Below are 24,422 nucleotides of genomic sequence, written 5' to 3' on the forward strand. Positions count from 1 at the left end.
CAGTAGAATGGGTCTGGTGGGGGGCGGAGCTGGCAGCGACTTACTGAGTCGCACTGCTACTGCCGGGGGGATCGGGTCTGTGCTTGTGCACTGATCTGCAGTGCTGGGGTGCGGAGCTCAGTACGAGTCAGCGGCTCACTGCCGGGGCCCTGTACGATGTTCTGCAGTGTGTGGGTCTGGCGGGGGGCGGAGCTGGCAGTGAGTCGGCTCATTCGTAGTCGCGCTGCTAATGCCGAGAGGAGTCGGGTCTGTGATTGTGCACTGATCTGCAGTGCTGGGCTGCGGGGGGGGCGGAGCTCACTTCAAGTCAGCGGCTCCCCTGCTTCCTATTGCTCCACTGCAGGGCCGTAGCTAGGGTAGTGCGGCCGGTGCCATCGCACAGGGCACCACAGGGCAGGGGGCGCTGTTTGGGCCTGTCAAATTTCTGTTTATTATCATTCTTGCTTTTAGTTTCCTCAAATTTCATCCCCAGCATCTCCTGGTCTCCCCTATTTCTTCCCTGGCCCTTCCCCATGAGTCCATTCCCCTTTTTTGGGTGCATTATGTCCCTTTGAAAAATGAGGGGGGCGCCAATGCTCTTTCTGGCACAGGGCACCAAAAAGTCTAGCTACGGCTCTGCTCCACTGTATCTAAATGAGCCACGTCTCGAGACACTGTCTCGAGACACTTGACTGAGCTGAGCCATGTGGCTCAACTCAGAACACTGAGTCCCTCTGCCCATTGTCACACGGAGAAGGCGTGGCCTGCACTGAGCCCACGAATGATGTTAGAAATATTCAAATAGCCCTCAGCAGAAAAAAGGTTCCCCACCCCTGTTCTAGAGAGTGTAGAAATGGCCCATAGCAACCAATCACCTTCTACCTATCATTCTATAACATGTACGTGATCAATGAGGACCACAGCTGATACAATCTTGGTGAACTATCCTGGAGACGGAATCTCGCAAACATAACATTTGGAGGCAGCGATGTCTGCTCGATTGTGAACAGGCTGCAACGTACGCTGGGTCCCGCAATGTGACAAACTGTCCTTTCCTAGGTGCTCATCATTTTTTACAGGGTTGGATAATTGGAGGCAGAAGTGGCCGCAATTGCGTCATCAAATGACCGGCGCAGTTTGTGATGACTGGAAAAGCTGTAATTGCGTGCCAATGCAAAGTGGCAGCTAACTGAAGGCGCATGCTGTTCGGTAGCTATAGTACATGCGTCTGATATATCCCAGGCACGCGTCTCAGACGCTTACGTCCCACTTACTGAGTGACAAAAAGATCACCGACCAGCGCCAAGGGAGGATTCACAAATACCCACAAGCGGCTCACTAGTACTAGTGACCTTTATCAACATCACCTTTTTATTTGCACTTCCCCCTGACTACCTGCTTATAATACATCACTAAACCTTCTATCGGATGAGGTGTTGTCACGTGTGCAAACCACTTATCATACTAAGATAAAATAAAGACACTGAGACGTGGATTTGGCAGATAACTTGATGGCGATTTATTGGAGCAATAATAATTATTATTTATTTATTATTTATTTAAGGATGTATGGTGGCAAAGAAAGGACGGCCAGAAATCAGCCAGATCTGCTATGCCCACACACAAACAACAAAAGGCATAGCTGGCGTAGATCGCCCAGAGTGCATACACATAACCATGTAAATCATGTCAACAACAAAAGGTAACGCTCACCCCCATCTTGACTTCCCACCCGTTTAGGTGGTGATACTGCCCCCCGTTAGGTTGGTACAGCCAACTACCAGTCAACGAAGGTAGCGCCCTTAAATCATAATTGCACCCGGACTGGCGACCTGCCGTTCTTTCCCGCCACCCAAAACCAAACCCACCACATACAAAATTTATAGGGGAGGGAGGGTGGGGAATCTGGAACAAAGAGGCTTTGGCCCACACTTTTAGCCGACTATATAATGTTCCTGTTACAAACCCGCCCCTGCTTGCCATAGGCTAACTCCCACAAGTAATTTGCATACATGCCTGCCCCCATCCTAGAGGTTTAAAACACCTCTTTTCTTATGCAATCTTTCGGTTTCTCTAAACCTTCTATCGGATGAGGTGTTGTCACGTGTGCAAACCACTTATCATACTAAGATAAAATAAAGACACTGAGACGTGGATTTGGCAGATAACTTGATGGCGATTTATTGGAGCAATAATAATTATTATTTATTTATTATTTATTTAAGGATGTATGGTGGCAAAGAAAGGACGGCCAGAAATCAGCCAGATCTGCTATGCCCACACACAAACAACAAAAGGCATAGCAGGCGTAGATCGCCCAGAGTGCATACACATAACCATGTAAATCATGTCAACAACAAAAGGTAACGCTCACCCCCATCTTGACTTCCCACCCGTTTAGGTGGTGATACTGCCCCCCGTTAGGTTGGTACAGCCAACAACGAAGGTAGCGCCCTTAAATCATAATTGCACCCGGACTGGCGACCTGCCGTTCTTTCCCGCCACAGCAAGGTTCAGCTTATAGAACCGCCGCACCGCCACCATACCAAGTACTACCCCAATAACGCCAACTCCTCAAAAAGATCCCCAATAAACAATGACACACCCTCCTCTGTTAAATTAACTCCATCAGGTCTATACATATAACTAAATCGAAATTGAATGTTATTATGGTAAATGAAACGGCCATAATTGGCCATCACAAATTTGGCAACTGCGAAATTAAGTTTCTTCCTAGCGTCGTCATTAGCAGGAAAACTCCTAACCCCACGCCAGACCTGTCGAGGTACAATGCAAGACCAAATTAATTTACACAAGGGCCAGGCCGATAGCACCCTCGCCAAATCGTTGACAATATCAACTCGTAATTCTACAGTGGACCTCTGCCCTAAGTCGTTGCCTCCTAAATAAGCCACCAAAATACGTGGCCTACCAAAAAGCCTTGCATACTCTAACAGTTTAGGACAAAAGGAATGCCATCTCATACCTCTGGAACCTATCCAACGGACCCTAGCTGAATATTCAAAAATTGGAGCTTGATCTGAACTCAAACCTAGCAGCCCAGAAAATATATGAGTGGCCTATAACCCAAATGTCCAGCGTGTCAAAGAGCAATCCTAAAGGTGGAGGAAAGCAGTAAATAAAAATTTAGTAATTGTCATAAAACAATAAAATTTTATGGTGTATTAGTGGAATCTGATAGAACATAAGTGAGTATCTGCCAAAAAGAAAAATTTTCTATTGGTCGCCGACTTTACTATTTGAAGTGGCTGAGACAAACAGAAGACACAAAGGGGAAGAATGGGTGGGGGGGAATTGGGAAAAAACAGGTGAACTCGGCAAGAGGTAAAATAAAAACCTGCTGAGGGATGGACTATGGCCTAATTAAATGATTGAGAATAGCCGAATTGAATCCGTCAGTTCAGGTAAAAATTGTAAAATCCCTCAAGACTCCCATTGCCAGCAATGGCGAGTAGCTAAACCCGAGTAGGACGGACAGGGGTAACAGACAAGACAGGACAGTACATGAGACAAGACAAAAACCAGGCAAGCATAAAATATAAACGTAACCGGAACAGACTGTGAAATGACTTTAAACAAAGGGCCTTCATGCCTAGGTCGAATGTAACCTTTATAACTATCCGATTTCCAATGTCCTAGGGCCTTAATTTCTGATGCCGAGAAACCCGCAGCTGCCGCCGAAGTTGCGGCTCCGATCAGAAACGAGTGTGTACCAAAATCTTGAGGCGGGAGGCCTAAAACTGATACACACCTCTTCAAAAACCAACCAAACTGGTATTTGGTAAGCGGAGTCCTGTCCATATGCATGAGTCATGAACCAGGAACATCCGGCCGCAATAACTCATACCGCATAGCTAGTGCCACGGGGCAGATCTGTTCGTCCCTAGATGGACCCAACGAGATCCACCTACCCCTACCAGTCTGGTCGGTCTTCGACTGCCGAATCCTACAGAGAACAGACCTCTCACTGACCAGGATATCCGAGAGGAGCATGGCGGCATCAACCCATTTGGATGATGCCACCAGCTCCGATACCCTCAAGGTGCCGTGAAAAGCCTCCGAAAACACCACTTGAATCAGGACCGCCTCATACGCAGTAAGAGCCACTCCGAGAACCGCCCCTAATACTGCCGGAAGCAGATGAGCGTCCACAGGTCTCCTACGGTCAGCTACTGGCCGGGAGACCCGTGCCAAACCCTTTAAAGCCTTCACTATCAGAAAACTTTTAGTAAAGTCAGGTTGGCCCTTCAATTTACAATAAAATGCAATGCCCCCCAAAGAGCGCGCAACAGAAGCCCTGGATCTGCCAGCCAAACGGAGACTCCAAATAAAAGAAAGCATCGAACGATGCTGACTCTTACCTGCCTATTTGCTGCTACGGGAATAATCTTCCCATTCATTCCATGCCTGCCGATATGCTCGCAACGTGGAGGGGGCTAAAGACTGTTCTGCTTAGCCCTCCATGCCAGCTCGATCACCTGCCAAACATAAGAGGGGCAAAGCACAACGTCAGCACCAGGGGCCACAGATCGGGACCTAGCCCACTGGAAACGTGATAACGCATCGTCTATCTCATTCTCCACCCCAGGAATGTGTCTTGCCTTAAACATGATGTCACAGCGCAAACATGTGAGCACAGCTGCGCTAGCAAGCGCAAAACCAGCAGGGAAGCCGCATGTTGCTGATTGTATCGCATGGACCATGCCCAGGTTGTCACACCTGATAATGATGCTGCGATTGCGTAACCATTCCCCCCAGATTTCCAAGGAAACCATTATGGGAAAGAGTTTGAGAAGGAGTAAGTCCTTAGTCAAACCCTTTCCCACCCATTCTTCCAGCCAACGGCCAACGCACCAGGAGCCATCAAGGTAACATCCGAACCCCGTGGTGCCTGCTGCGTCGGTGAACAGCTGCAGCTGCAAATTGTCAGCGGCTGGAGACATCCACAACCGAACGCCATTAAAATCCCGAAGAAACGAGACCCAGACAGAGAGGTCCTGCTTAATCTCTGAGGATAAACGTAGCAAATGTCTCGGTTAGTGACACCAGCCGTGGCCCTTTCCAATTTACGTGAAAAAGCTCTGCCCATTGGAATTACTTTACAGGCCCAGGAGGGATTGCGCCTGCCGCACGGTAATTCTACTGGAAGCCGTGCATTCCGCTATGGCATTACTTGACAGGCTTATCGAGAGGAATGCGACAAGAACCCACCGAGGTACAGATCTCGATACCCAGGAATGACAAGGGGAAGGGCCCTCCGTTTTGTCCACAGCAACGGGAACTCCAAATGAAAAAACAGCGCTCGTAAAGAAAACAAAAGATAACTGCATCTGCCTGAACCGGAAGGGCCGACACACAGAAAGTCATCGAGATAGTGGGCTATTCCATGACTACCGCAAAAATTAAATAAATAAATTCCGCGCACCAGTGTAGGAAGGTGCTAAAATGCTCGAAAAACGCACAGGACACAGAACACCCCATAGGCAAGCATTTGTCTATGCAATATCCGTTGTCCAAGCTAAAAACCCATAAACTGGAATGACTCTGGGTGCAAAGGAAGTAGACGAAAAGCTGACTCAACATCTATCTTAGCCATCAGTGCGCCCGGACCATAACACCTAATGACGTCCAAAGCATCGTCAAAAGACTGGTACACCACCGAGGAAACCTCAACTGGTATGGCATAATTTACTGACGAGCCTGGCGGATAAGACAGATGTTGCATGAGCCCTTATTTTCCTGGAATTTTCTTGGGAACCACTCCCACCGGGGAATTCACAAGATCCCTAATGGGGGTTCTGCAAAAGGCCCAGCAATGCGCCTGCGCTAACCTCGCCAGCCACTTTTTCCCTAAGAATGTGAGGCAATTCAAAGGCAGACTTCAAATTTCTAGGCGGATATGTGTCGACATCCCTGCAAATAGGTAAACCAAAACCAAAACTGAAGCCTTTTAACGAAAATTCTGCATCCTGCAGGTACCAACTCAACCATTTTGCTATCGCTGTGACACGGACAGGGGATGGAACTTTACTTAGCACTTGTGCCTTTTGCTGGCTGTGCAGGCTGCTGCTGGGCACCCCCCTTGAAACACTTGGCAACTGGGTGATTGCCACCACATCGCAAGCAGAGGTGACGAAAACGACATTTTAATGTGGAATTATTAAAGGCGAAGCATTTTCCCCAGACGCCTGCTGTTAGCCCTGACGAACTGAACTAGCTGCTTTGCACGCGTTGTACCCCTCATAGGCAGGACGCGAAGGCTGCGTGACCTCCAGCAATGTATATTTGTGGAAGTAGGAGCATAGCTGAGAATGGAGCTTCCCGGTGATAGCTGCTTGGGGCAGTGATTGCAATAATAAGCTGTGCACCCTGTAGAAATTCACTGTAGCACATGTATTCTGTCTATTTTGTAAGTTAAATGCTCAGAATACAGTATATAATACAATCTCCTCTATTGGCTGATAATAATGATTCAAAGGAGATAAAAGCTAGATCTTAGGTGCTATAGATAAATAAAGCAGAGTCAAAGCCATTACCCCTTACTGTCATATAACGCATCACTAAAGCATTCTATTCCCCCAATGATACCTCAATGCCCAGCATAATACTGACACTGTTTGCTGCAACTGTTTTCTACCATTAAGAGGGCATAATCAGCACTTAGACCATCTATAAAATACATCATACGAATGTACTGAATGATATAATTCTGGCATATACAGGACCAGCAAACACAGTAAGTAATTATATGTAGAAGTAGGGCCATCCTGTCTGAGCTGAATCTTTTTATTTCATGTGCCGGCTCCTTTACAGATCATATGAGCAAGTTGGGGAATCTGGGGGAGGGCAGAAAAAGAAACCATGCACTGTCCTGGACACAGATGCACAGATTGGTCCCCCTATGTACTGGATGGTGTATTATCCAGTATTAATAATTGATCCAATAGGTGATCCATATCAGTGCACCCCGTACAGTGCATGTTTTCCAGATCTAGTTGGTGCACAACAATATTCATTACTGGCTTTTTAACTTTTTCTACTGGCTGACACATTTAAAAGATCAACAGGGACTGTAGTGCTAGTTATTTCATTTGTGACACTGAGGGGATCCTAAAAAACATGCAACTTTAGTATTATATGCTATTTCTATTGTAGTCATCATGGTGTGTGCTGAGGGGGGGTTCAGGCAAGGCACTCATAAACCCCTCCTGCATTTGCCTATGGTGCTGGCCATTGCAGCCACAAAGATAATATTGACCAGGGGCATTAAGGACTAAAGGGAAGCACCCCTCCCCCGCACTGGCACACCTTCCACAAAGCTGCTGCAGCCTGAGGGGGGATAGAACTATCAATAGGGGAACCACACCTGCAGCTCCTAATAACATGGGGACACTGTGGAGCCAGGGACCAGGGTCTGGGGAGGCTCATTACTAGGCAGGACATAGCTACACCCACCCCCAGCAGAACAAGAAATCAGAAAAGACACTGATTGAGGACAGAAAGGAAAAGTAATAGCAATGATATGAAGTAAATGAAAAGAATGACTAAATACAATAAGGAAAAGGAGGAGAGAAGAAGAGAAGAAGGAGAAGCACTAAGAGAGTTTTATTAAGGAAAATGACAACTGACAAAATGCACTTCCCTGTCCTGGAGGAATCTGGAACAAAGAGGCTTTGGCCCACACTTTTATCCCACTATATAATGTTCCTGTTACAAACCCGCCCCTGCTTGCCATAGGCTAACTCCCACAAGTAATTTGCATACATGCCTGCCCCCATCCTAGAGGTTTAAAACACCTCTTTTCTTATGCAATCTTTCGGTTTCTCATATGTCACCTGGACTGCCTATTATTGCAGTAATGACAACACTCCCGTACATTGTTCTGCGCATAGTGACATCACGCTATTTACAATATGCGTAGTACTCACTCTGCGCAAGGCCCTTGCTGTGTCTACACCACTTGCCCAGTCTTTATACATTATTGGCGACTCCGGCGAGTGAACCAATATAATACCGTAATCGCTCACGAGCAGGGCGCTCTCTCCCCTCTGTCTAGTGTCTGCACCTTCTCCATTCATCTTATATATGTCAGATATATTCCAGGCAAGCTTAAATTTCCTTATAACATAGCTATCTAATATACAAACAATATAAATAAAATAAACCCCTGTAAATAATATCTGTATAACTATAAACAAGTTTGAGTTCTGATGTCATCACTCCCGGTGTTTATGAAAAATATGTGCATTATGAGGAATAACCTGCCTAAACTTTTTATAGTGTCCTTATAATTTACAGTGTGCGTGTAAGGGGGGTTACATTTTCCCATAGATAAATGTATCGTGCTTACCTGCTGCACACATTATTCCTGGAACATTTGGGCTGGTATCGACAAAATCTGCGAAGCATTTGCAAGTATACTGGCCGTTAAATGGCGTACAGGTGGCGTTTAGTGAGCATCCATTTTCTCCGGGCACGCAGCTGTTTTGTGCTGCAAATAAAATAAATATTTATTTAAAAAAACAAGCTGAAATGATAAAGCACACCTTTTGTCATCTCACTGACGAACTGCTGACACTCACACTGACCGCAATAATCACAATGACTTGATGGCTACGGTAAAGTATTACACCGGTCACAGCTTTGTGTACTGCGACTACAGGGATGGTGGAGGCTCCCTGGGCATCCGATCTCTCCCCTTGGGTGCACCCTCATATGCTGCAGCCTGAATTTTTACCTTGTATTGTGGGGTGAGGTGATAGGGCCCTAGGGGGCACCGGCATCTTCAGCTCCTCTGTGGCAGATGAGGAGGGCGGTAATACTGTAGTTTGACACCAAAGTCAGATCATCCAATAGGCTACTAAGGGTGCCCAGTGGGAACTGTAGGGCCTGGATTGCTCTAATATGGGAAAGGGGTCCACGTCACTATGTTGCAAAGGACCCTATAGAATTTTACTCAGCCTCTGGCTGAGACAACATATCCTGTCGCCACAATCTCAGCCCACAATAGATATGTAACAGCAGCTTTACAGGCAACAAGCTGGCAGCAGATGGCAGCTAGTATGGGGGAACTGTGCTGACATCCAAAGGAATGAGTGACATTATGGGGGAGGTGTGTTAAGCCATCCTAAAGAGGAGGAGTTCCACACATCAACCAATCAGCTTCTAGCTATCATTTTACAGAATTAACTTGATAAATGATAGGTAGGATCTGATTGGTTGATATAGGCAACTGTGCTACTTGTCCTCTTTATAAGATTTGAAACATCTCCCCCTATGTGTCTTATTGAGGGTTGTAGGCGGCCCGGGAACCATGACGCTCTAGGTGACTGCCTCAGGCCCTGTGTGGCTATAACAGAGCTAAGGACTATGATTATTATAGTAGGACATATAATTACTAAATTGCACACAACAGGTTTCCCTGTACAAGTAAAACCAAACCAACTAGCAATGCATTAACAGGTTTTCCAACTGCTCATTCATCTCATTTATTGGTTTGCGTGTCTCTCGGCCGCATTTACTAAATATTTAGCATTTTCTGTCTGCTTTCCCTATCTGTTTTCACCCAATGGAATATATGGGGTAAATTTACTAAAGCGAGAGTTTTCAGAAGTGAGTTTTAGAAGTGATGTTGCCCATAGCAACCAAACTCACTTCTAAAAACTCTCACTTTAGTAAATTTACCCCTATGACTCAGGAAGACAGCGGATGGAACACCCTCTGTATACAGATGTATTCACTAGGGAGGGGGGTATTCAATCCTCTGCCATGTGCAGCCGCACGGTAGAATATTGTTAATTTTCCCTCGCCCCCCTTTATGGGGTGACAGAGAAAATTTGCGATACTAAGTGTATTTGTTATGGTGGCACTTTCTGGCCATTGATTAAAACTAAATGTCCCCCACATAATAGTTTTGTGAGGGAGTGTTATTGACGTATATAATATATTTAGTTGAAAAATACTTAGCCAGTGGGATAAAGCAACGTGTATAGCAAATGTTGCAGGAGGGCATCATCATAAAAGAGTAAATTAAGGTTATATGAAAGGTGAAAACCTGTATTGTACACTATGCTTCAAAAAAATGCATTGTAGAATAAAAAAAAAATTTCCTATTGTTTTCTAATAAGTAATTATTGAATACACAATTAAAATCTTTATATACTGTATCATGAAATAAATGAAGTTATATACTTACTGTGGTCAGTGCATTATGGCCCTCATTCAGAGCCGTACGCTCTGAGCAGAGCGCACGCTCTGAATGAGGGCCGCCCTCCATAATTATGGAGCGTCCTCCTGGACGCTCGTATAGCTGTGGGTCACCACCCACAGCCTATACGAGCGTGCAGTTTGATGGCCGCGATGGTCTTGACCATCGCGACCATCGCCACTGCGAGCCGGAGCCTGCGGTTGAGTTTTTCAACCGCAAGGCCCGGAGTGATTTTGGCTCTATCAGAGCCAAAATCACTCCCACTGACATCACTAGTGATGTCAGTGGGGCCGGCTTCTGACGGTAGGCGTTCCCTTGGGAACGCCCCCGTCAGGGAGGCACGCCCCCGGCACGCCCACCAAAGGGGGCGTGCTGTCAATCAACATCGACAGCACGCCCCCTTTGATCAGACTCAACGAGCGAAGGAAAGTCCTTTGCTCGACGCGTCTGGCGCATGCGCACGACGGAGCTCCCGCCGTCGTGCGCATGCGCAGTGCACAACATCGACCCACTTGCGAGCGGACAGCCGCTTGCGAGTGGGTCTGAATCAGGGCCTATGTTTTGTTACTATGTACATAAAGCACAGGAGTCTATGGGCCTGATTCAGAGCTGAACGCTCTGACCATATAGCGAGCGTCCATGATGATGGTCGTGATGGTCAAAGACCATCGCGACCATCGGGCTTGCGACGAGACCCTGCGGTAGGGTCTCGCTGCCGCAAGCCCAGGAGTGATTTTGGCTCTATCAGAGCCAAAGTCACTCCCACTGACATCATTACTGATGTCAGTGGGGCCATAATCAGACGGTAGGCGTTCCCATGGGAACCCCTCCGTCTGGCAGCCACGCCCCCGGCACGCCCACTAAAGGGGGTGTGCTGTCACTCACCATCGACAGCACGCCCCCTTTGGTGCGAGACCCCGAGCGACGTATTTCTCGTCGCTTGCCGGGTCTCGGGCATGCGCACGACGGAGCTCCCTCCGTCGTGCGCATGCGCATTCCCCAAACATCGACCCGCTTGCGAGCGAACTTCCCTCGCGAGCGGGGCTGAATGATCCCCTATGTACTAAGCCTTGGAGAGAGATAAAGTACCAACCAATTAGCTCCTAGCTGTCACTTTACAGGCTGTGTTTGAAAAATGACAGGAGCTGATTGATTGGTACTTTCTCTCCATCCACTTTATCTCTCAAAGGCTCAGTACATAGGGCCCGATTCAGACCCGCTCGCTAGGAAGTGTTCACACGCCGCCAGACGATTTTGGCATTGTGGGCATGCATACACATCGGAGTGAGCATGCGCGTACCAGGCCGAGTGATAGGGAAGCATACGATCGCTGCGCATAGACTGCTCAGCCGAGTGAGTGACAGGAGAATCGTTTGTGGGTGGTGACAGGTGTTGGTCTTTGAAAACGGGGGAGTGGAGGTGCGAACGCAGGTGTGCCTAAGCGTCTCAACAGCGTTTCAGAGGCGTGCATAATTAAGACATAATTAATCATAGTACACGTCACCTGGCTGGATAGTACACTGAAGTGCTCGCAGTGCTTGTGGTAGGGTATGGCCACCCACAAGCGCTGCGTTCACTTCCGACGGTACCGATGGTTGCATACATTTCCTGGAGATGACGTGCAAAAGTGGGCATCTTAAGACAGGCTGGTGGGCATCTGCATACACAGAGCGATCGCACACCAAGACGTAGTGGGCGTGCTTATGCCTTGCCGTGGGATCCCTGCCTTGCTATCACTTAGCTGAATTTGTATATGCATATAGCGAGCGAGTCTGAATCGAGCCCGTAGACCCCTGAATAACAAGTGAAGAGAGGAAAAACAAGTGTAAATAATGTAACTATATAATATTTATAATCGACACTTTGCAGATGACTTATGACTTCCTGGCGGCCAATAGCACAAGGACATGCCTACATACCGTTGAAACGATACGATGCTGGATCTATGTCGAGGATGTCGCTTCTGTTAAGAGCATCTACGAATTCTGTGGTCACATTCAACACCGTAAAATTATCCTCCACGTTGGTGATAATGTCGTAATCCACGATGACACTGCCAGGTCTCAGGCTTTTTACAACAACGCGCATTTTATCAGCTCTAATCAGTGCTTGCAAGAGAGCGTTGAGGTACTTTAGAAGCTGCAAAGTACATGAAGGAGTAACAAGGGTTAGTACGGGAACCGAGAATATCTCATATACAGTAATCTACAAGTCACTGATATGTAACATCAGACAAGCAATCAAAGTTCCTCATATAACAGGACACATATTTAAAACCCCACCCTGTATACCATTTTCTTAGCTATGTAATCTGGGCATTATTATGCGAATGCGTCCCGATAGTGTGCGCACAGAGATTCCCAATATGTTAAAAATATGCAAATCACTAATTCGACGCCCAATGAAAGCATCTCACACCTGCCGCTCACACACAAAACTGGAAACATCGGAAACATTGCAGGCAGGTCAGGCGGCCATCAGCCTTCCTAGCGGGTCTAAGCTGCCGCCGACACAGTGGGTCTCCAGATACACAGAGGGCTCTCCTGCCGCGAGCAAAGATGCAGCAACTAATATTCGGGAGCCCATGGTCAGACACACCTGCGTTTTTCTAACCACCCCCTAAGTGATGGCTACCTGTCATTCATTTCGCGAGTGAATCCTCTGTTAGAACATATTCGCAATTCAATCGTTGTGCATGCGCAGTGCGGCTTACACACATCCGCAATGGCAAATCATCGCTCAGTCTGCGTGAATATCAGCATTGCGTTCGTCAGGCCCAGGGTCGAGGTTGGAATTGGGGTGCATGGGAGACGCACAGTCTCAGAAATATTTAGAAAATGTCTTGGGCGTGTCGGTGATAATGGCTGCATACAGAGACGCAGAATCCTTCACATCGGAGGCCATATTGAAACGGTGAATCTGCCCCTGGCGTAGGGCTGGTGCGAGTTTCGATGATGCGATCGATGCTGCGTCTAATGGCGCACCAATAGTATTACAGCATGTGTGGGCGCCGACAGAGGGCGGCTGCGTCCTTGCACATTCTTTCTAACACGACACCAAGGAAGGGATTTTTAAGGGGATTTGTATGAAATTGCAAACGCACAACCGGCAAATGATGAAGACACGGACGAGGCTGCGTCCGACCCCCATGGCCTATGCAGCAGATAATAACGTATGACACTAATAATGTACGTATGCTATGGATGTCTATGTGGAAGTGAGATGAGGTCATTATTGCAAAATACTTTCAAAACTCCAAAGCAGGAAACATGTTACACATCCATGACAGAGTGATAGAGTACACGCACCGTATGAATGACACTGGACACACACTATTGTTTCTGTTGGCAAATATTTATCTTTCTGTGTAACCTTAGTTCTGTTAGTATTCTGAAAAAAAATCTGTATAGTTACCAAGTCTGTACTGTACATCATTAGTAATGCATACACTGTACTGTACATCCTTGGTAATGCATATACTGTAATGTACATCATTGGTAATGCATATACTGTACTGTACGTCATTGGTAATGCATATACTGTATGGTATACCGTTGGTAATGCATATACTGTACTGTACATCATTGGTAATGCATATACTGTACTGTATGCCGTTGGTAATGCATATACTGTACTATACATCATTGGTAATGCATATACTGTACTGTATGCCGTTGGTAATGCATATACTGTACTGTACATCATTGGTAATGCATACACTGTACTGTACATCCTTGGTAATGCATACTGTACTGTATGTCATTGGTAATGCATATACTGTACATCATTGGTAATGCATATACTGTACTGTACGTCATTGGTTAATGCATATACTGTACTGTACATCATTGGTAATGCATATACTGTACGTCATTGGTAATGCATATATTGTACTGTACGTCATTGGTAATGCATATACTGTACTGTATGCTATTGGTAATGCATATACTGTACTGTACATCATTGGTAATGCATATACTGTACTGTATGCCAATGGTAATGCATATACTGTATGGAAAATCAATGGTAATGCATATACTGTACGTCGTTGGTAATGCATATACTGTACTGTATGCCGTTGGTAAAGCATATACTGTACTGTACATAATTGGTAATGCATATACTGTACGTCATTAGTAATGCATATACTGTACTGTACATCCTTGGTAATGCATATACTGTACTGTACATCATTGGTAATGCATATACTGTACTGTACATCCTTGGTTAATGCATATACTGTACTGTACATAATTGGTAATGCATATACTGTACTGTACATTCTTGGTAATGCATATACTATACTGTATGTCATTGGTAATGCATATACTGTACTGTACATCCTTGGTTAATGCATATACTGTACTGTACGCCATTGGTAATGCATATACTGTACTTTACATCCTTGGTTAATGCATATACTGTACTGTACGTCATTGCTAATGCATATACTGCACTGTACATCCTTGGTAATGCATATACTGTACTGTATGTCTTTGGTAATACATATACTGTACTGTACGTAATTGGTAATGCATATACTGTACTGTACGTCATTGGTAATGCATATACTGTACTGTATGTAATTGGTAATGCATTTACTGTACTGTACGTCATTGGTAATGCACGTACTGACTTGCTGAAGGCTAGGACCTAGTATACCAGTACGACGCCTTTAATGAGCCCAATTCAGGGAGCTGTCTCAGGCAGCACCTAGTTTGGCAGGGCCATTAAAATTAGAAATATAACTTTAAATAGCGATTTTCTCATTGCAAAATATAAATGAACGGTGTTTTCCTGTGCGGTAGCTCTAATAATACTTATGGCAATATTATAGAACTTGTATATGGAAAGTAGTGATGCCACTTGTGTCATTATGAAAGCGACCGTGACGGAATGTCTGTCCCCTGACAATTCCATGACATCCTTATGGCTGTTCCTGTGACTCCCATTACATTGCCCTCACATGACTATGACACTCCCCTGAGACGGATCACTTCCATTCAATCGCATTGTCGCCATCCACTTACCGAAAAAAAAAAAAAAACATCTCACGCATAGGGGCAGATCCAATTAGCCGCGGGAGTTACCCCACGGCTAATTTCCGCTCTGAACCTATTCAAATAGCGGGGATTCCTCGCGCGGGAATCCCTGAGACCCCGTGCGCGAGTCCCCGCAGTCGGACTTTACCTCGCACCTCACGATTTTGCAAGATAAAATCGGTGTCAAAACGACCAAATTGGCCTCGCGCTCGAGGAAAAAACACATTGATTCCGCAGTTTACACGGAATCAGTGTGTTTCCGCGCGTGACTATTTCATTGAATAGATTTCCCTGCGTTGCGGGAATTTAGGCCGGCAATTAGTAGCGGGGTAAATCCCGCGGCTAATTGAATCTGCCCCATAGCGTGGTCCACCAGCAGATGGATCAATCTGTACACACTAGCAAACACTGTCCATGTACTTAAAGTCTGATTTAGCAAATGCGCAGTTTGGGCGCATTACCCTTTTCTTCTGACTCAGAATAAGCCCCTATAGCTTTATTTATTTTTGGACTCATTTGGTCATTTTCCTGCCCAGGTAAACAGCTTATGGACTGGCCAACATACAGTAGTCAGATAGACTTTTAAAAGAGTCACAGGCACTCTCTGACTCTTCTCACCTCGTTGATAAAATTTTCCTCAAAGCTCTTGAACGCATTGCTGCTCGGATTGCTGTAATCAGGTTTGTATTCTTGATTTGTCACCTTGATTTCGGCAGCAAATATTCTTGCAGCTGGTGAGATCAGAGAGAGAAAGGAACAGGTTAGAATGTAAGGGCAGATGAATGAATGCATAGGGGTGGTTAGGCCCCAAACGTACAGGAACCTGTCACGTGTCACTGCACCACGAGCGGCCACTGGTGTCTTTAGTAACAGCAAATAGTTGCTTCGATATGTTGTAAGTAACTATTGTTCACCCTTGTCACGTTTTATGACAACTAATTAGATCTAATGGAGATCTGTGCAGTCTGACGGTCACTATGTGTATAATAATGTAATTAATAGCATGCTATTTACAGACTTTACACCAAACATTGACTTTGGGATATCACTTTAGCTGAAATTTCCATGCTGTGACTGAATGGGTGTGATACAACATATACAAGAATCACAGGTTACCAGAGTCAGTGGGAATTGCAAACAAGCAAGTGTGTGTGTTTACAGTATGTGTATGTGTGTGTGTGTATGTATGTGTGTGTGTATGTGTGTGTACAGTGTGTGTGTGTGTGTACAGTGTGTGTGTGTGTGTATGTATGTGTGTGTGTATGTGTGTACAGTATGTGTGTGTGTGTGTGTGTACAGTATGTGTATGTGTGTGTGTGTGTATGTGTGTGTGTACAGTATGTGTATGTGTGTGTATGTATGTGTGTGTATGTGTGTATGTGTATGTGTGTGTACAGTATGTGTGTGTATGTGTGTATGTGTATGTGTGTGTACAGTATGTGTATGTGTGTGTGTGTGGGGGGGGGGGTTGTCTGTAGAGTACACTGGAAAATAGAGCACTTGTAATCAACCAGTTGGTTCAAACACCAATATGAAGGGTCACGTACTGTGATACTACCTGAGCTGCTGCCTGAGCAATGTCTACCTGCCAGCATTACACCCCTTGGGACAGCTAAACACACACATATATATATATAATATATATATATATATAAAGCTGCAGCACTTAGAGGTTTTAAATAAATTATATATTATTACGAGCAATCAGACGTTTCACCTGTTACCTTGACAAATGGGCGGTTGTGCCCCAAAATATCAGAATGCTCATGGAATAATAATATATACTTTGAGCCTCTAAGTACCTCTGCTTCCTTTATTTATTCATTGTCTATACCGGAAGGCACTGAAGATATATATATATATGTATTTATACATATACATACACCCACACACCGTCCTACCACAATCTGACTGCTGCTCATCTCTCCAACTCTCACCTGCTTCGCACCCCTCTCGCTCTGCTCCATCCTGCCTCCCCCTCCCCCCACTCTGCTTCATCCCATACTTACCCTTGGTAGCCTTCTCTGCTGCACTAGGTCTCTCCCTGTCTCCCTACAGTCATACCTTGGATTCAAACTTATCACCTCATACTTTGCAGGAAGACAGCGTGCTAATGGAGCCATTTGGTACTACAATGGAAGCCTGTGAATTCCAACTATATGAAGCTACTTCACATTCTCCTTAATTTAAAATACAGTCATACCTAGAATTCGAACCTATAACCCACACTTTGTATTCGGACACCCATGGAGCCATTTACTCCTGCATTAAAAATGTGTGAATGCTAACTACATGAGGGCGCAAATTTATAGTTTGCAGGGAACACCCTAGCACCATTCCTGCATTACACAATTATTTTTATATAACAACTATTGTAATCCGCATCCTTACAGATTGTATAAAGTGTGAGCTATAACCCACAGCTACCAGGTATTAGCTTTTGACGATTGCATACCTAACCACTGTCCCATTATAGGAAGGACATTGTCCCAGTTTTAAAGTCGGGTCACTACTTTAGTTGGGAGCTATGAAAGTTTGTCTGGGGTAGGTGTATTAGCCTTGGGGACTTTTATTTACATTTTCTCAAAGCTTTAGGACTAACTCTTATATCTATATATAGTTAGTGCGTCTACAGTATACTTCAGGAGCCGAAACCCTTTGGGCCTCCCACTATGTGAACAAGGCTTTAGAAAATAAACGATTTACTGTGTAACCTGAGGAAAAAGATCTACATGTTGACTAACGATATCGACATAAGTACTTTCTAAACAAAACTAGCCCTGTCCATGACTCGGTTAACAAACCAGGCAGATTCCTTTATTCTGAGAGAAAAATATTTCTTTACCATGTAAATCTATATATTTCAAAGAGATGGGATTAGTTTAAATATGCTTTAATAATAATTATTAATATATTGTTGAGTTTTGACTAGAAGATTGTGTGTTCTACTTGTAAACATATTAATATACAGTATGCGCTCTATTCAAGAAACATTTTTTTGTGGGACGTGCAACTATGCGCATGAAACCGTACGGATCCTCGACTTAGCGCAAAATGCTAAATCTGACTGCCGCGGCCGTACATATTTGTGGCTGCTTTTCATCCAATCAGATCACATCGTCTATGATTGGATTATTTGTGTGTATGGAAAAAAAAAAAAATACAATGAGTTGCTTTATCTGTTTCTAGGAGCGATGTACTCACTTGTCCTGACCGTAGTGGTGTAGTTTGCTCTCTGAGGGCAGTAATCCTGTCGGATCGATATTTGATACTCAATCGATGGTTGGAGGTCTGTGAAGTTCACCTTTGATTCTCTTGAACTAACAGTCTTTAAAACGCTGTTGCCTTTAGACAGTGTCACTGTGTAATTAGCGTTTGCTGGTGCTCCTTGTTTGACTAGCATAATTACAATCAAGTCGCTGGTGACATTGATTAATTGTATAGAAACGGAAGCACTTACTGCAGAGATAAAGATACAGTCATCATTAAATTAAAGGGACATGATAATGAAGAATATATATATTTTTATTTTTAACGCTGCTTCTGCAAAAATCTGTGTTATTTGTATTGCTCTGATGATAGGTAATGACAGGGAAGCCGTTCAGACATTTTCCCCAATGATTTGGCCCAGGGCCACTATAAAATATCAGCAGGCCCAGGGTGAAGATTACAGAAAGCATATCTAATGGTGCTAGTAAAATACAAAAATCTGTCACCTGATTAACTTAGAAAAAAACTTCAGTGTAGTTTTATATAAGGTACCAAAACCAAATGTTAGGCTGCATTTGGGAAACTATTCAATTATGAGTCAAGTAGTTAAAACAAATATCTAATTAATTAGAATCTAATAAACCTAAACATCATAATAAACACATTAATAAAAAGCAGTGCCTCTTGTATACTAAGAATTTAGATTGTTATATATATATATAAGTATCTGACTCACATTTTTTTAATAGGTTAAATATTTTACCTTCCCAAGGCCTGTCTATCATTTGTTAATTTAAGAAATCATTGTATAGTCTATGGGCCTGATTCAGACCCACTCGCGAGCGGCTGTCCGCTCGCAAGTGGGTCGATGTTATGGACTGAGCATGCGCACGACGGAGGGAGCTCCGTCGTGCGCATGCGCCAGACGCGACGAGCGAAGGAAAGTCCTTCGCTCGTTGTGTCCGATCAATGTTGATTGACAGCACGCCCCTTTTGGTGGGCGTGCCGGGGGCGTGCCTCCCTGACGGGGGCGTTCCCAAGGGAACGCCTCCCGTCAAAAGCCGGCCCACTGACATCACTAGTGATGTCAGTGGGAGTGATTTTGGAGCCAAAATCACTCCGGAGCTTGCGGTTGAAAACCTCAACTGCAGGCTCTGGCTCGCAATTTCGATGGTCGCGATGGTCACGACCATCGCGGCCATCACAATGCACGCTCGTATGTGCTGTGGGTGGTGACCCACAGCTATACGAGCGTCCAGGAGGACGCTCCATTTTCATGGAGCCCGGCCCTCATTCAGAGCGTGCGCTCTGCTCAGAGCGTACGGCTCTGAATGAGGGCCTATATTCTTGTACTTCTAAGATAACTTCTTATTATTTGGCCTTACATTATGTTAACACTTTATGATTTTTTTTCTATTGTTATACAGTAAGTAATTATACATAACTATACAATGATTTTCATTTCAAAGTTAACTGTTATAACATTTGAAATTATCTGTTGAAATTATCTCAAGACCCTCTACTTCATTAAAGCCTTCCAGCTCTCATACTAACTTGCTACTATATGTTCCTTCCTCCCCGTCACACCTGTTTGTCTGCCCCTCCCTTTTAGAATGTAAGCTCTTAGGAGCAGGGCCCTCTACCCTCTTGTGCTTCTCCCTACTTTACTTTCATCTTCTTCTTACTCCCCACTAGGGCACCTAACACTTGGTTGGTTATGCTCTGTTGCTTATGTGGGTGTTATGGTAGCTAATGTAGCAGTGTATATTATCCATGTCCTGGTCCTGTATTGTATTGTACTGTAAGTCACTGGTCACCTATTTGTTTATGTACTTTGTAAGGCGCTGCGGAACATTTGTGGCACCATATAAATATATGATAATATAATAATAATAATCTGTTAAAGGAAATTAGGTGTGCTCAGTCTAATCTGAGATCATACTGTGTGAATTATATTTACTGGAATTAAGCAACTTGTCGCCCTAGGCCCCTGGTAGCTTGTCCCTAACTTACCGCAAAATGACGGTGTCGTTGATGTTGTAGTAGGGTTTACATGTACTGTTGTTACTGTTGTCTTGATAGAAGTGACAGGCGTTGTTACTCTGGTGGTGGTAGTAGTAGAAGATGTTTTAGCTGGTGATGATGCGTTGGAAGTAGAAGCAACTATTGATGTGGATGTCGGTGTAGTTGTGTTAGTTACTCCAGAACTAGGCATAGTAGTTATAATAGTTGCTGTAGACATATTGAATGCCGTTGATTGAACAGTAGACGAGGTAGAAACTGTTGTGTTGGTTTTACCAGTTGTACTAACAACAGTGTCTGCAGTTGTAATTATACTCTCGCTGGCATTTGTAGAAAGCTTGCTGCTTGTAGGAGTGTTGGTGGTTGTTGCACTTGTAGTGTTAGGACTGTGTCCTAATGTAGTTGTGCTTGATACTGTTGATTGTGTATCTGTGTTGGCACCAGCTGCTGTCGTTGTTGTTGTGTTGGTGGCAAATGCTGCTGTGTGTGTGGATGTTGGTGTGCTTGAAATTGTTGAAGTAGTTGTGTTAGTTACTCCAGAACTAGGCATAGTAGTTATAATACTTGCTGTAGACATATTGAATGCTGTTGATTGAACAGTAGATGAGGTAGAAACTGTTGTGTTGGTTTTACCAGTTGTACTAACAATAGTGTCTGCAGTTGTAATTATACTCTCGCTGGCATTTGTAGAAAGCTTGCTGCTTGTAGGAGTGTTGGTGGTTGTTGTACTTGTAGTGTTAGGACTGTGTCCTAATGTAGTTGTGCTTGATACTGTTGATTGTGTATCTGTGTTGGCACCAGCTGCTGTCGTTGTTGTTGCGTTGGTGGCAAATGCTGCTGTGTGTGAGGATGGGGATGATGTGGACACTGTTGAGCTTTCTGTTCCTGCGCTGGTTTCAGTGGAAACAGAAGGGGATGATGTGGACACTGCTGAGCTTTCTGTTCCTGCGCTGGTTTCAGTGGAAACAGAAGGGGATGATGTGGACACTGTTGAGCTTTCTGTTCCTGCGCTGGTTTCAGTGGAAACAGAAGGGGATGATGTGGACACTGTTGAGCTTTCTGTTCCAGTGCTGGTTTCAGTCGAAATAGAAGGGGATGATGTGGACACTGTTGAGCTTTCTGTTCCTGCGCTGGTTTCAGTGAAAACAGAAGGGGATGATGTGGACACTGTTGAGCTTTCTGTTCCTGCGCTGGTTTCAGTGGAAACAGAAGGGGATGATGAGGACACTGTTGAGCTTTCTGTTCCCGCGATGGTTTCAGTGGAAACAGAAGGGGATGACGTGGACACTGTTGAGCTTTCTGTTCCCACGATGGTTTCAGTGGAAACAGAAGGGGATGATGTGGACACTGTTGAGCTTTCTGTTCCCGCGATGGTTTCAGTGGAAACAGAAGGGGATGACGTGGTCACTGTTGAGCTTTCTGTTCCTGCGCTGGTTTCAGTGGAAACAGAAGGGGATGACGTGGACACTGTTGAGCTTTCTGTTCCTGCGCTGGTTTCAGTGGAAACAGAAGGGGATGATGTGGACACTGTTGAGCTTTCTGTTCCTGCGCTTGTTTCAGTGGAAACAGAAGGGGATGACGTGGACACTGTTGAGCTTTCTGTTACTGCGCTTGTTTCAGTGGAAACAGAAGGGGATGACGTGGACACTGTTGAGCTTTCTGTTCCCGCGATGGTTTCAGTGGAAACAGAAGGGGATGACGTGGACACTGTGGAGCTTTCTGTTCCTGCGCTGGTTTCTGTGGAAACAGAAGGGGATGACGTGGACACGGTTGAGCTTTCTGTTCCTGCGCTGGTTTCTGTGGAAACAGAAGGGGATGACGTGGACACTGTTGAGCTTTCAGTTCCTGCGCTGGTTTCAGTGGAAACAGAAGGGGATGATGTGGACACTGTTGAGCTTTCTGTTCCTGCGCTGGTTTCAGTTGAAACAGAAGGGGATGATGTGGACACTGTTGAGCTTTCTGTTCCTGCGCTGGTTTCAGTGGAAACAGAAGGGGATGATGTGGACACTGTTGAGCTTTCTGTTCCTGCGCTGGTTTCAGTGTAAACAGAGGGAGATGACATGGTCACTGTTGAGCTTTTTGTTCCTGCGCTGGTTTCAGTGGAAACAGAAGGGGATGACGTGGACACTGTTGAGCTTTCTGTTCCTGCGCTGGTTTCAGTGGAAACAGAAGGGGATGACGTGGACACTGTTGAGCTTTCTGTTCCTGCGCTGGTTTCAGTGGAAACAGAAGGGGATGATGTGGACACTGTTGAGCTTTCTGTTCCTGCGTTGGTTTCAGTGGAAACAGAAGGGGATGACGTGGACACTGTTGAGCTTTCTGTTCCTGCGCTGGTTTCAGTGGAAACAGAAGGGGATGATGTGGACACTGCTGAGCTTTCTGTTCCTGCGCTGGTTTCAGTGGAAACAGAAGGGGATGACGTGGACACTGTTGAGCTTTCTGTTCCTGCGCTGGTTTCAGTGGAAACAGAAGGGTATGACGTGGACACTGTTGAGCTTTCTATTCCTGCGCTGGTTTCAGTGGAAACAGAAGGGGATGACGTGGACACTGTTGAGCTTTCTGTTCCTGCACTAGTTTCAGTGGAAACAGAAGGGGATGACGTGGACACTGTTGAGCTTTCTGTTCCTGCGCTGGTTTCAGTGGAAACAGAAGGGGATGACGTGGAAACTGTTGAGCTTTCTGTTCCTGCGCTGGTTTCAGTGGAAACAGAAGGGGATGACGTGGACACTGTGGAGCTTTCTGTTCCTGCGCTGGTTTCAGTGGAAACAGAAGGGGATGACGTGGACACTGTGGAGCTTTCTGTTCCTGCGCTGGTTTCAGTGGAAACAGAAGGGGATGACGTGGACACTGTTGAGCTTTCTGTTCCTGCGCTGGTTTCAGTGGAAACAGAAGGGGATGACGTGGACACTGTTGAGCTTTCTGTTCCTGCGCTGGTTTCAGTGGAAACAGAAGGGGATGACGTGGACACTGTGGAGCTTTCTGTTCCTGCGCTGGTTTCAGTGGAAACAGAAGGGGATGACGTGGACACTGTGGAGCTTTCTGTTCCTGCGCTGGATTCAGTGGAAACAGAAGGGGATGACGTGGACATTGTGGAGCTTTCTGTTCCTGCGCTGGTTTCAGTGGAAACAGAAGGGGATGACGTGGACACTGTTGAGCTTTCTGTTCCTGCGCTGGTTTCAGTGGAAACGGAAGGGGATGACGTGGACACTGTTGAGCTTTCTGATCCTGCGCTGGTTTCAGTGGAAACAGAAAATGATGACGTGGACACTGTTGAGCTTTCTGTTCCTGCGCTGGTTTCAGTGGAAACAGAAGGGGATGATGTGGACATGGTTTCAGTGGAAATAGAAGGGGATGATGTGGACACTGTTGAGCTTTCTGTTCCTGCGCTGGTTTCAGTGGAAACAGAAGGGGATGATGTGGACACTGCTGAGCTTTCTGATCCTGCGCTGGTTTCAGTGGAAACAGAAGGGGATGAGGTGGACACTGTTGAGCTTTCTGTTCCTGCGCTGGTTTCAGTGGAAACAGAAGGGGATGACATGGACACTGTTGAGCTTTCTGTTCCTGCGCTGGTTTCAGTGGAAACAGAAGGGGATGACGTGGACACTGTTGAACTTTCTGTTCCTGCGCTGGTTTCAGTGGAAACAGAAGGAGATGACGTGGACACTGTTGAGCTTTCTGTTCCTGCGCTGGTTTCAGTGGAAACAGAAGGGGATGACGTGGACACTGTTGAGCTTTCTGTTCCTGCGCTGGTTTCAGTGGAAACAGAAGGGGATGACGTGGACACTGTTGAGCTTTCTGTTCCTGCGCTGGTTTCAGTGGAAACAGAAGGGGATGACGTGGACACTGTTGAGCTTTCTGTTCCTGCGCTGGTTTCAGTGGAAACAGAAAGAGATGACGTGGACACTGTGGAGCTTTCTGTTCCTGCGCTGGTTTCAGTGGAA

General features: G+C 45.5%; 1 protein-coding gene across 1 annotated transcript in view; it reads right to left on the reverse strand.

Moving 5' to 3' along the window:
- LOC148523885 (uncharacterized) overlaps positions 1-24,422 on the reverse strand; it is an 85,237-nt gene that overhangs the window by 16,659 nt on the left and 44,156 nt on the right. Inside the window, exons 14-19 of the mRNA XM_088472549.1 lie at positions 23,202-23,338; positions 20,473-22,691; positions 18,454-18,708; positions 15,868-15,980; positions 12,127-12,346; positions 8,351-8,491 (exon numbers count right to left, since the gene is read on the reverse strand). Coding sequence (XP_088328675.1) covers positions 8,351-8,491; positions 12,127-12,346; positions 15,868-15,980; positions 18,454-18,708; positions 20,473-22,691; positions 23,202-23,338 — 3,085 coding nt within the window. The remainder of the gene's footprint in view (positions 1-8,350; positions 8,492-12,126; positions 12,347-15,867; positions 15,981-18,453; positions 18,709-20,472; positions 22,692-23,201; positions 23,339-24,422) is intronic.

This window comes from Taudactylus pleione, unplaced genomic scaffold (genome assembly GCF_031769625.1).
Source record: "Taudactylus pleione unplaced genomic scaffold, aTauple2 ptg000126l, whole genome shotgun sequence".
Lineage (NCBI taxonomy): Eukaryota > Metazoa > Chordata > Amphibia > Anura > Myobatrachidae > Taudactylus > Taudactylus pleione.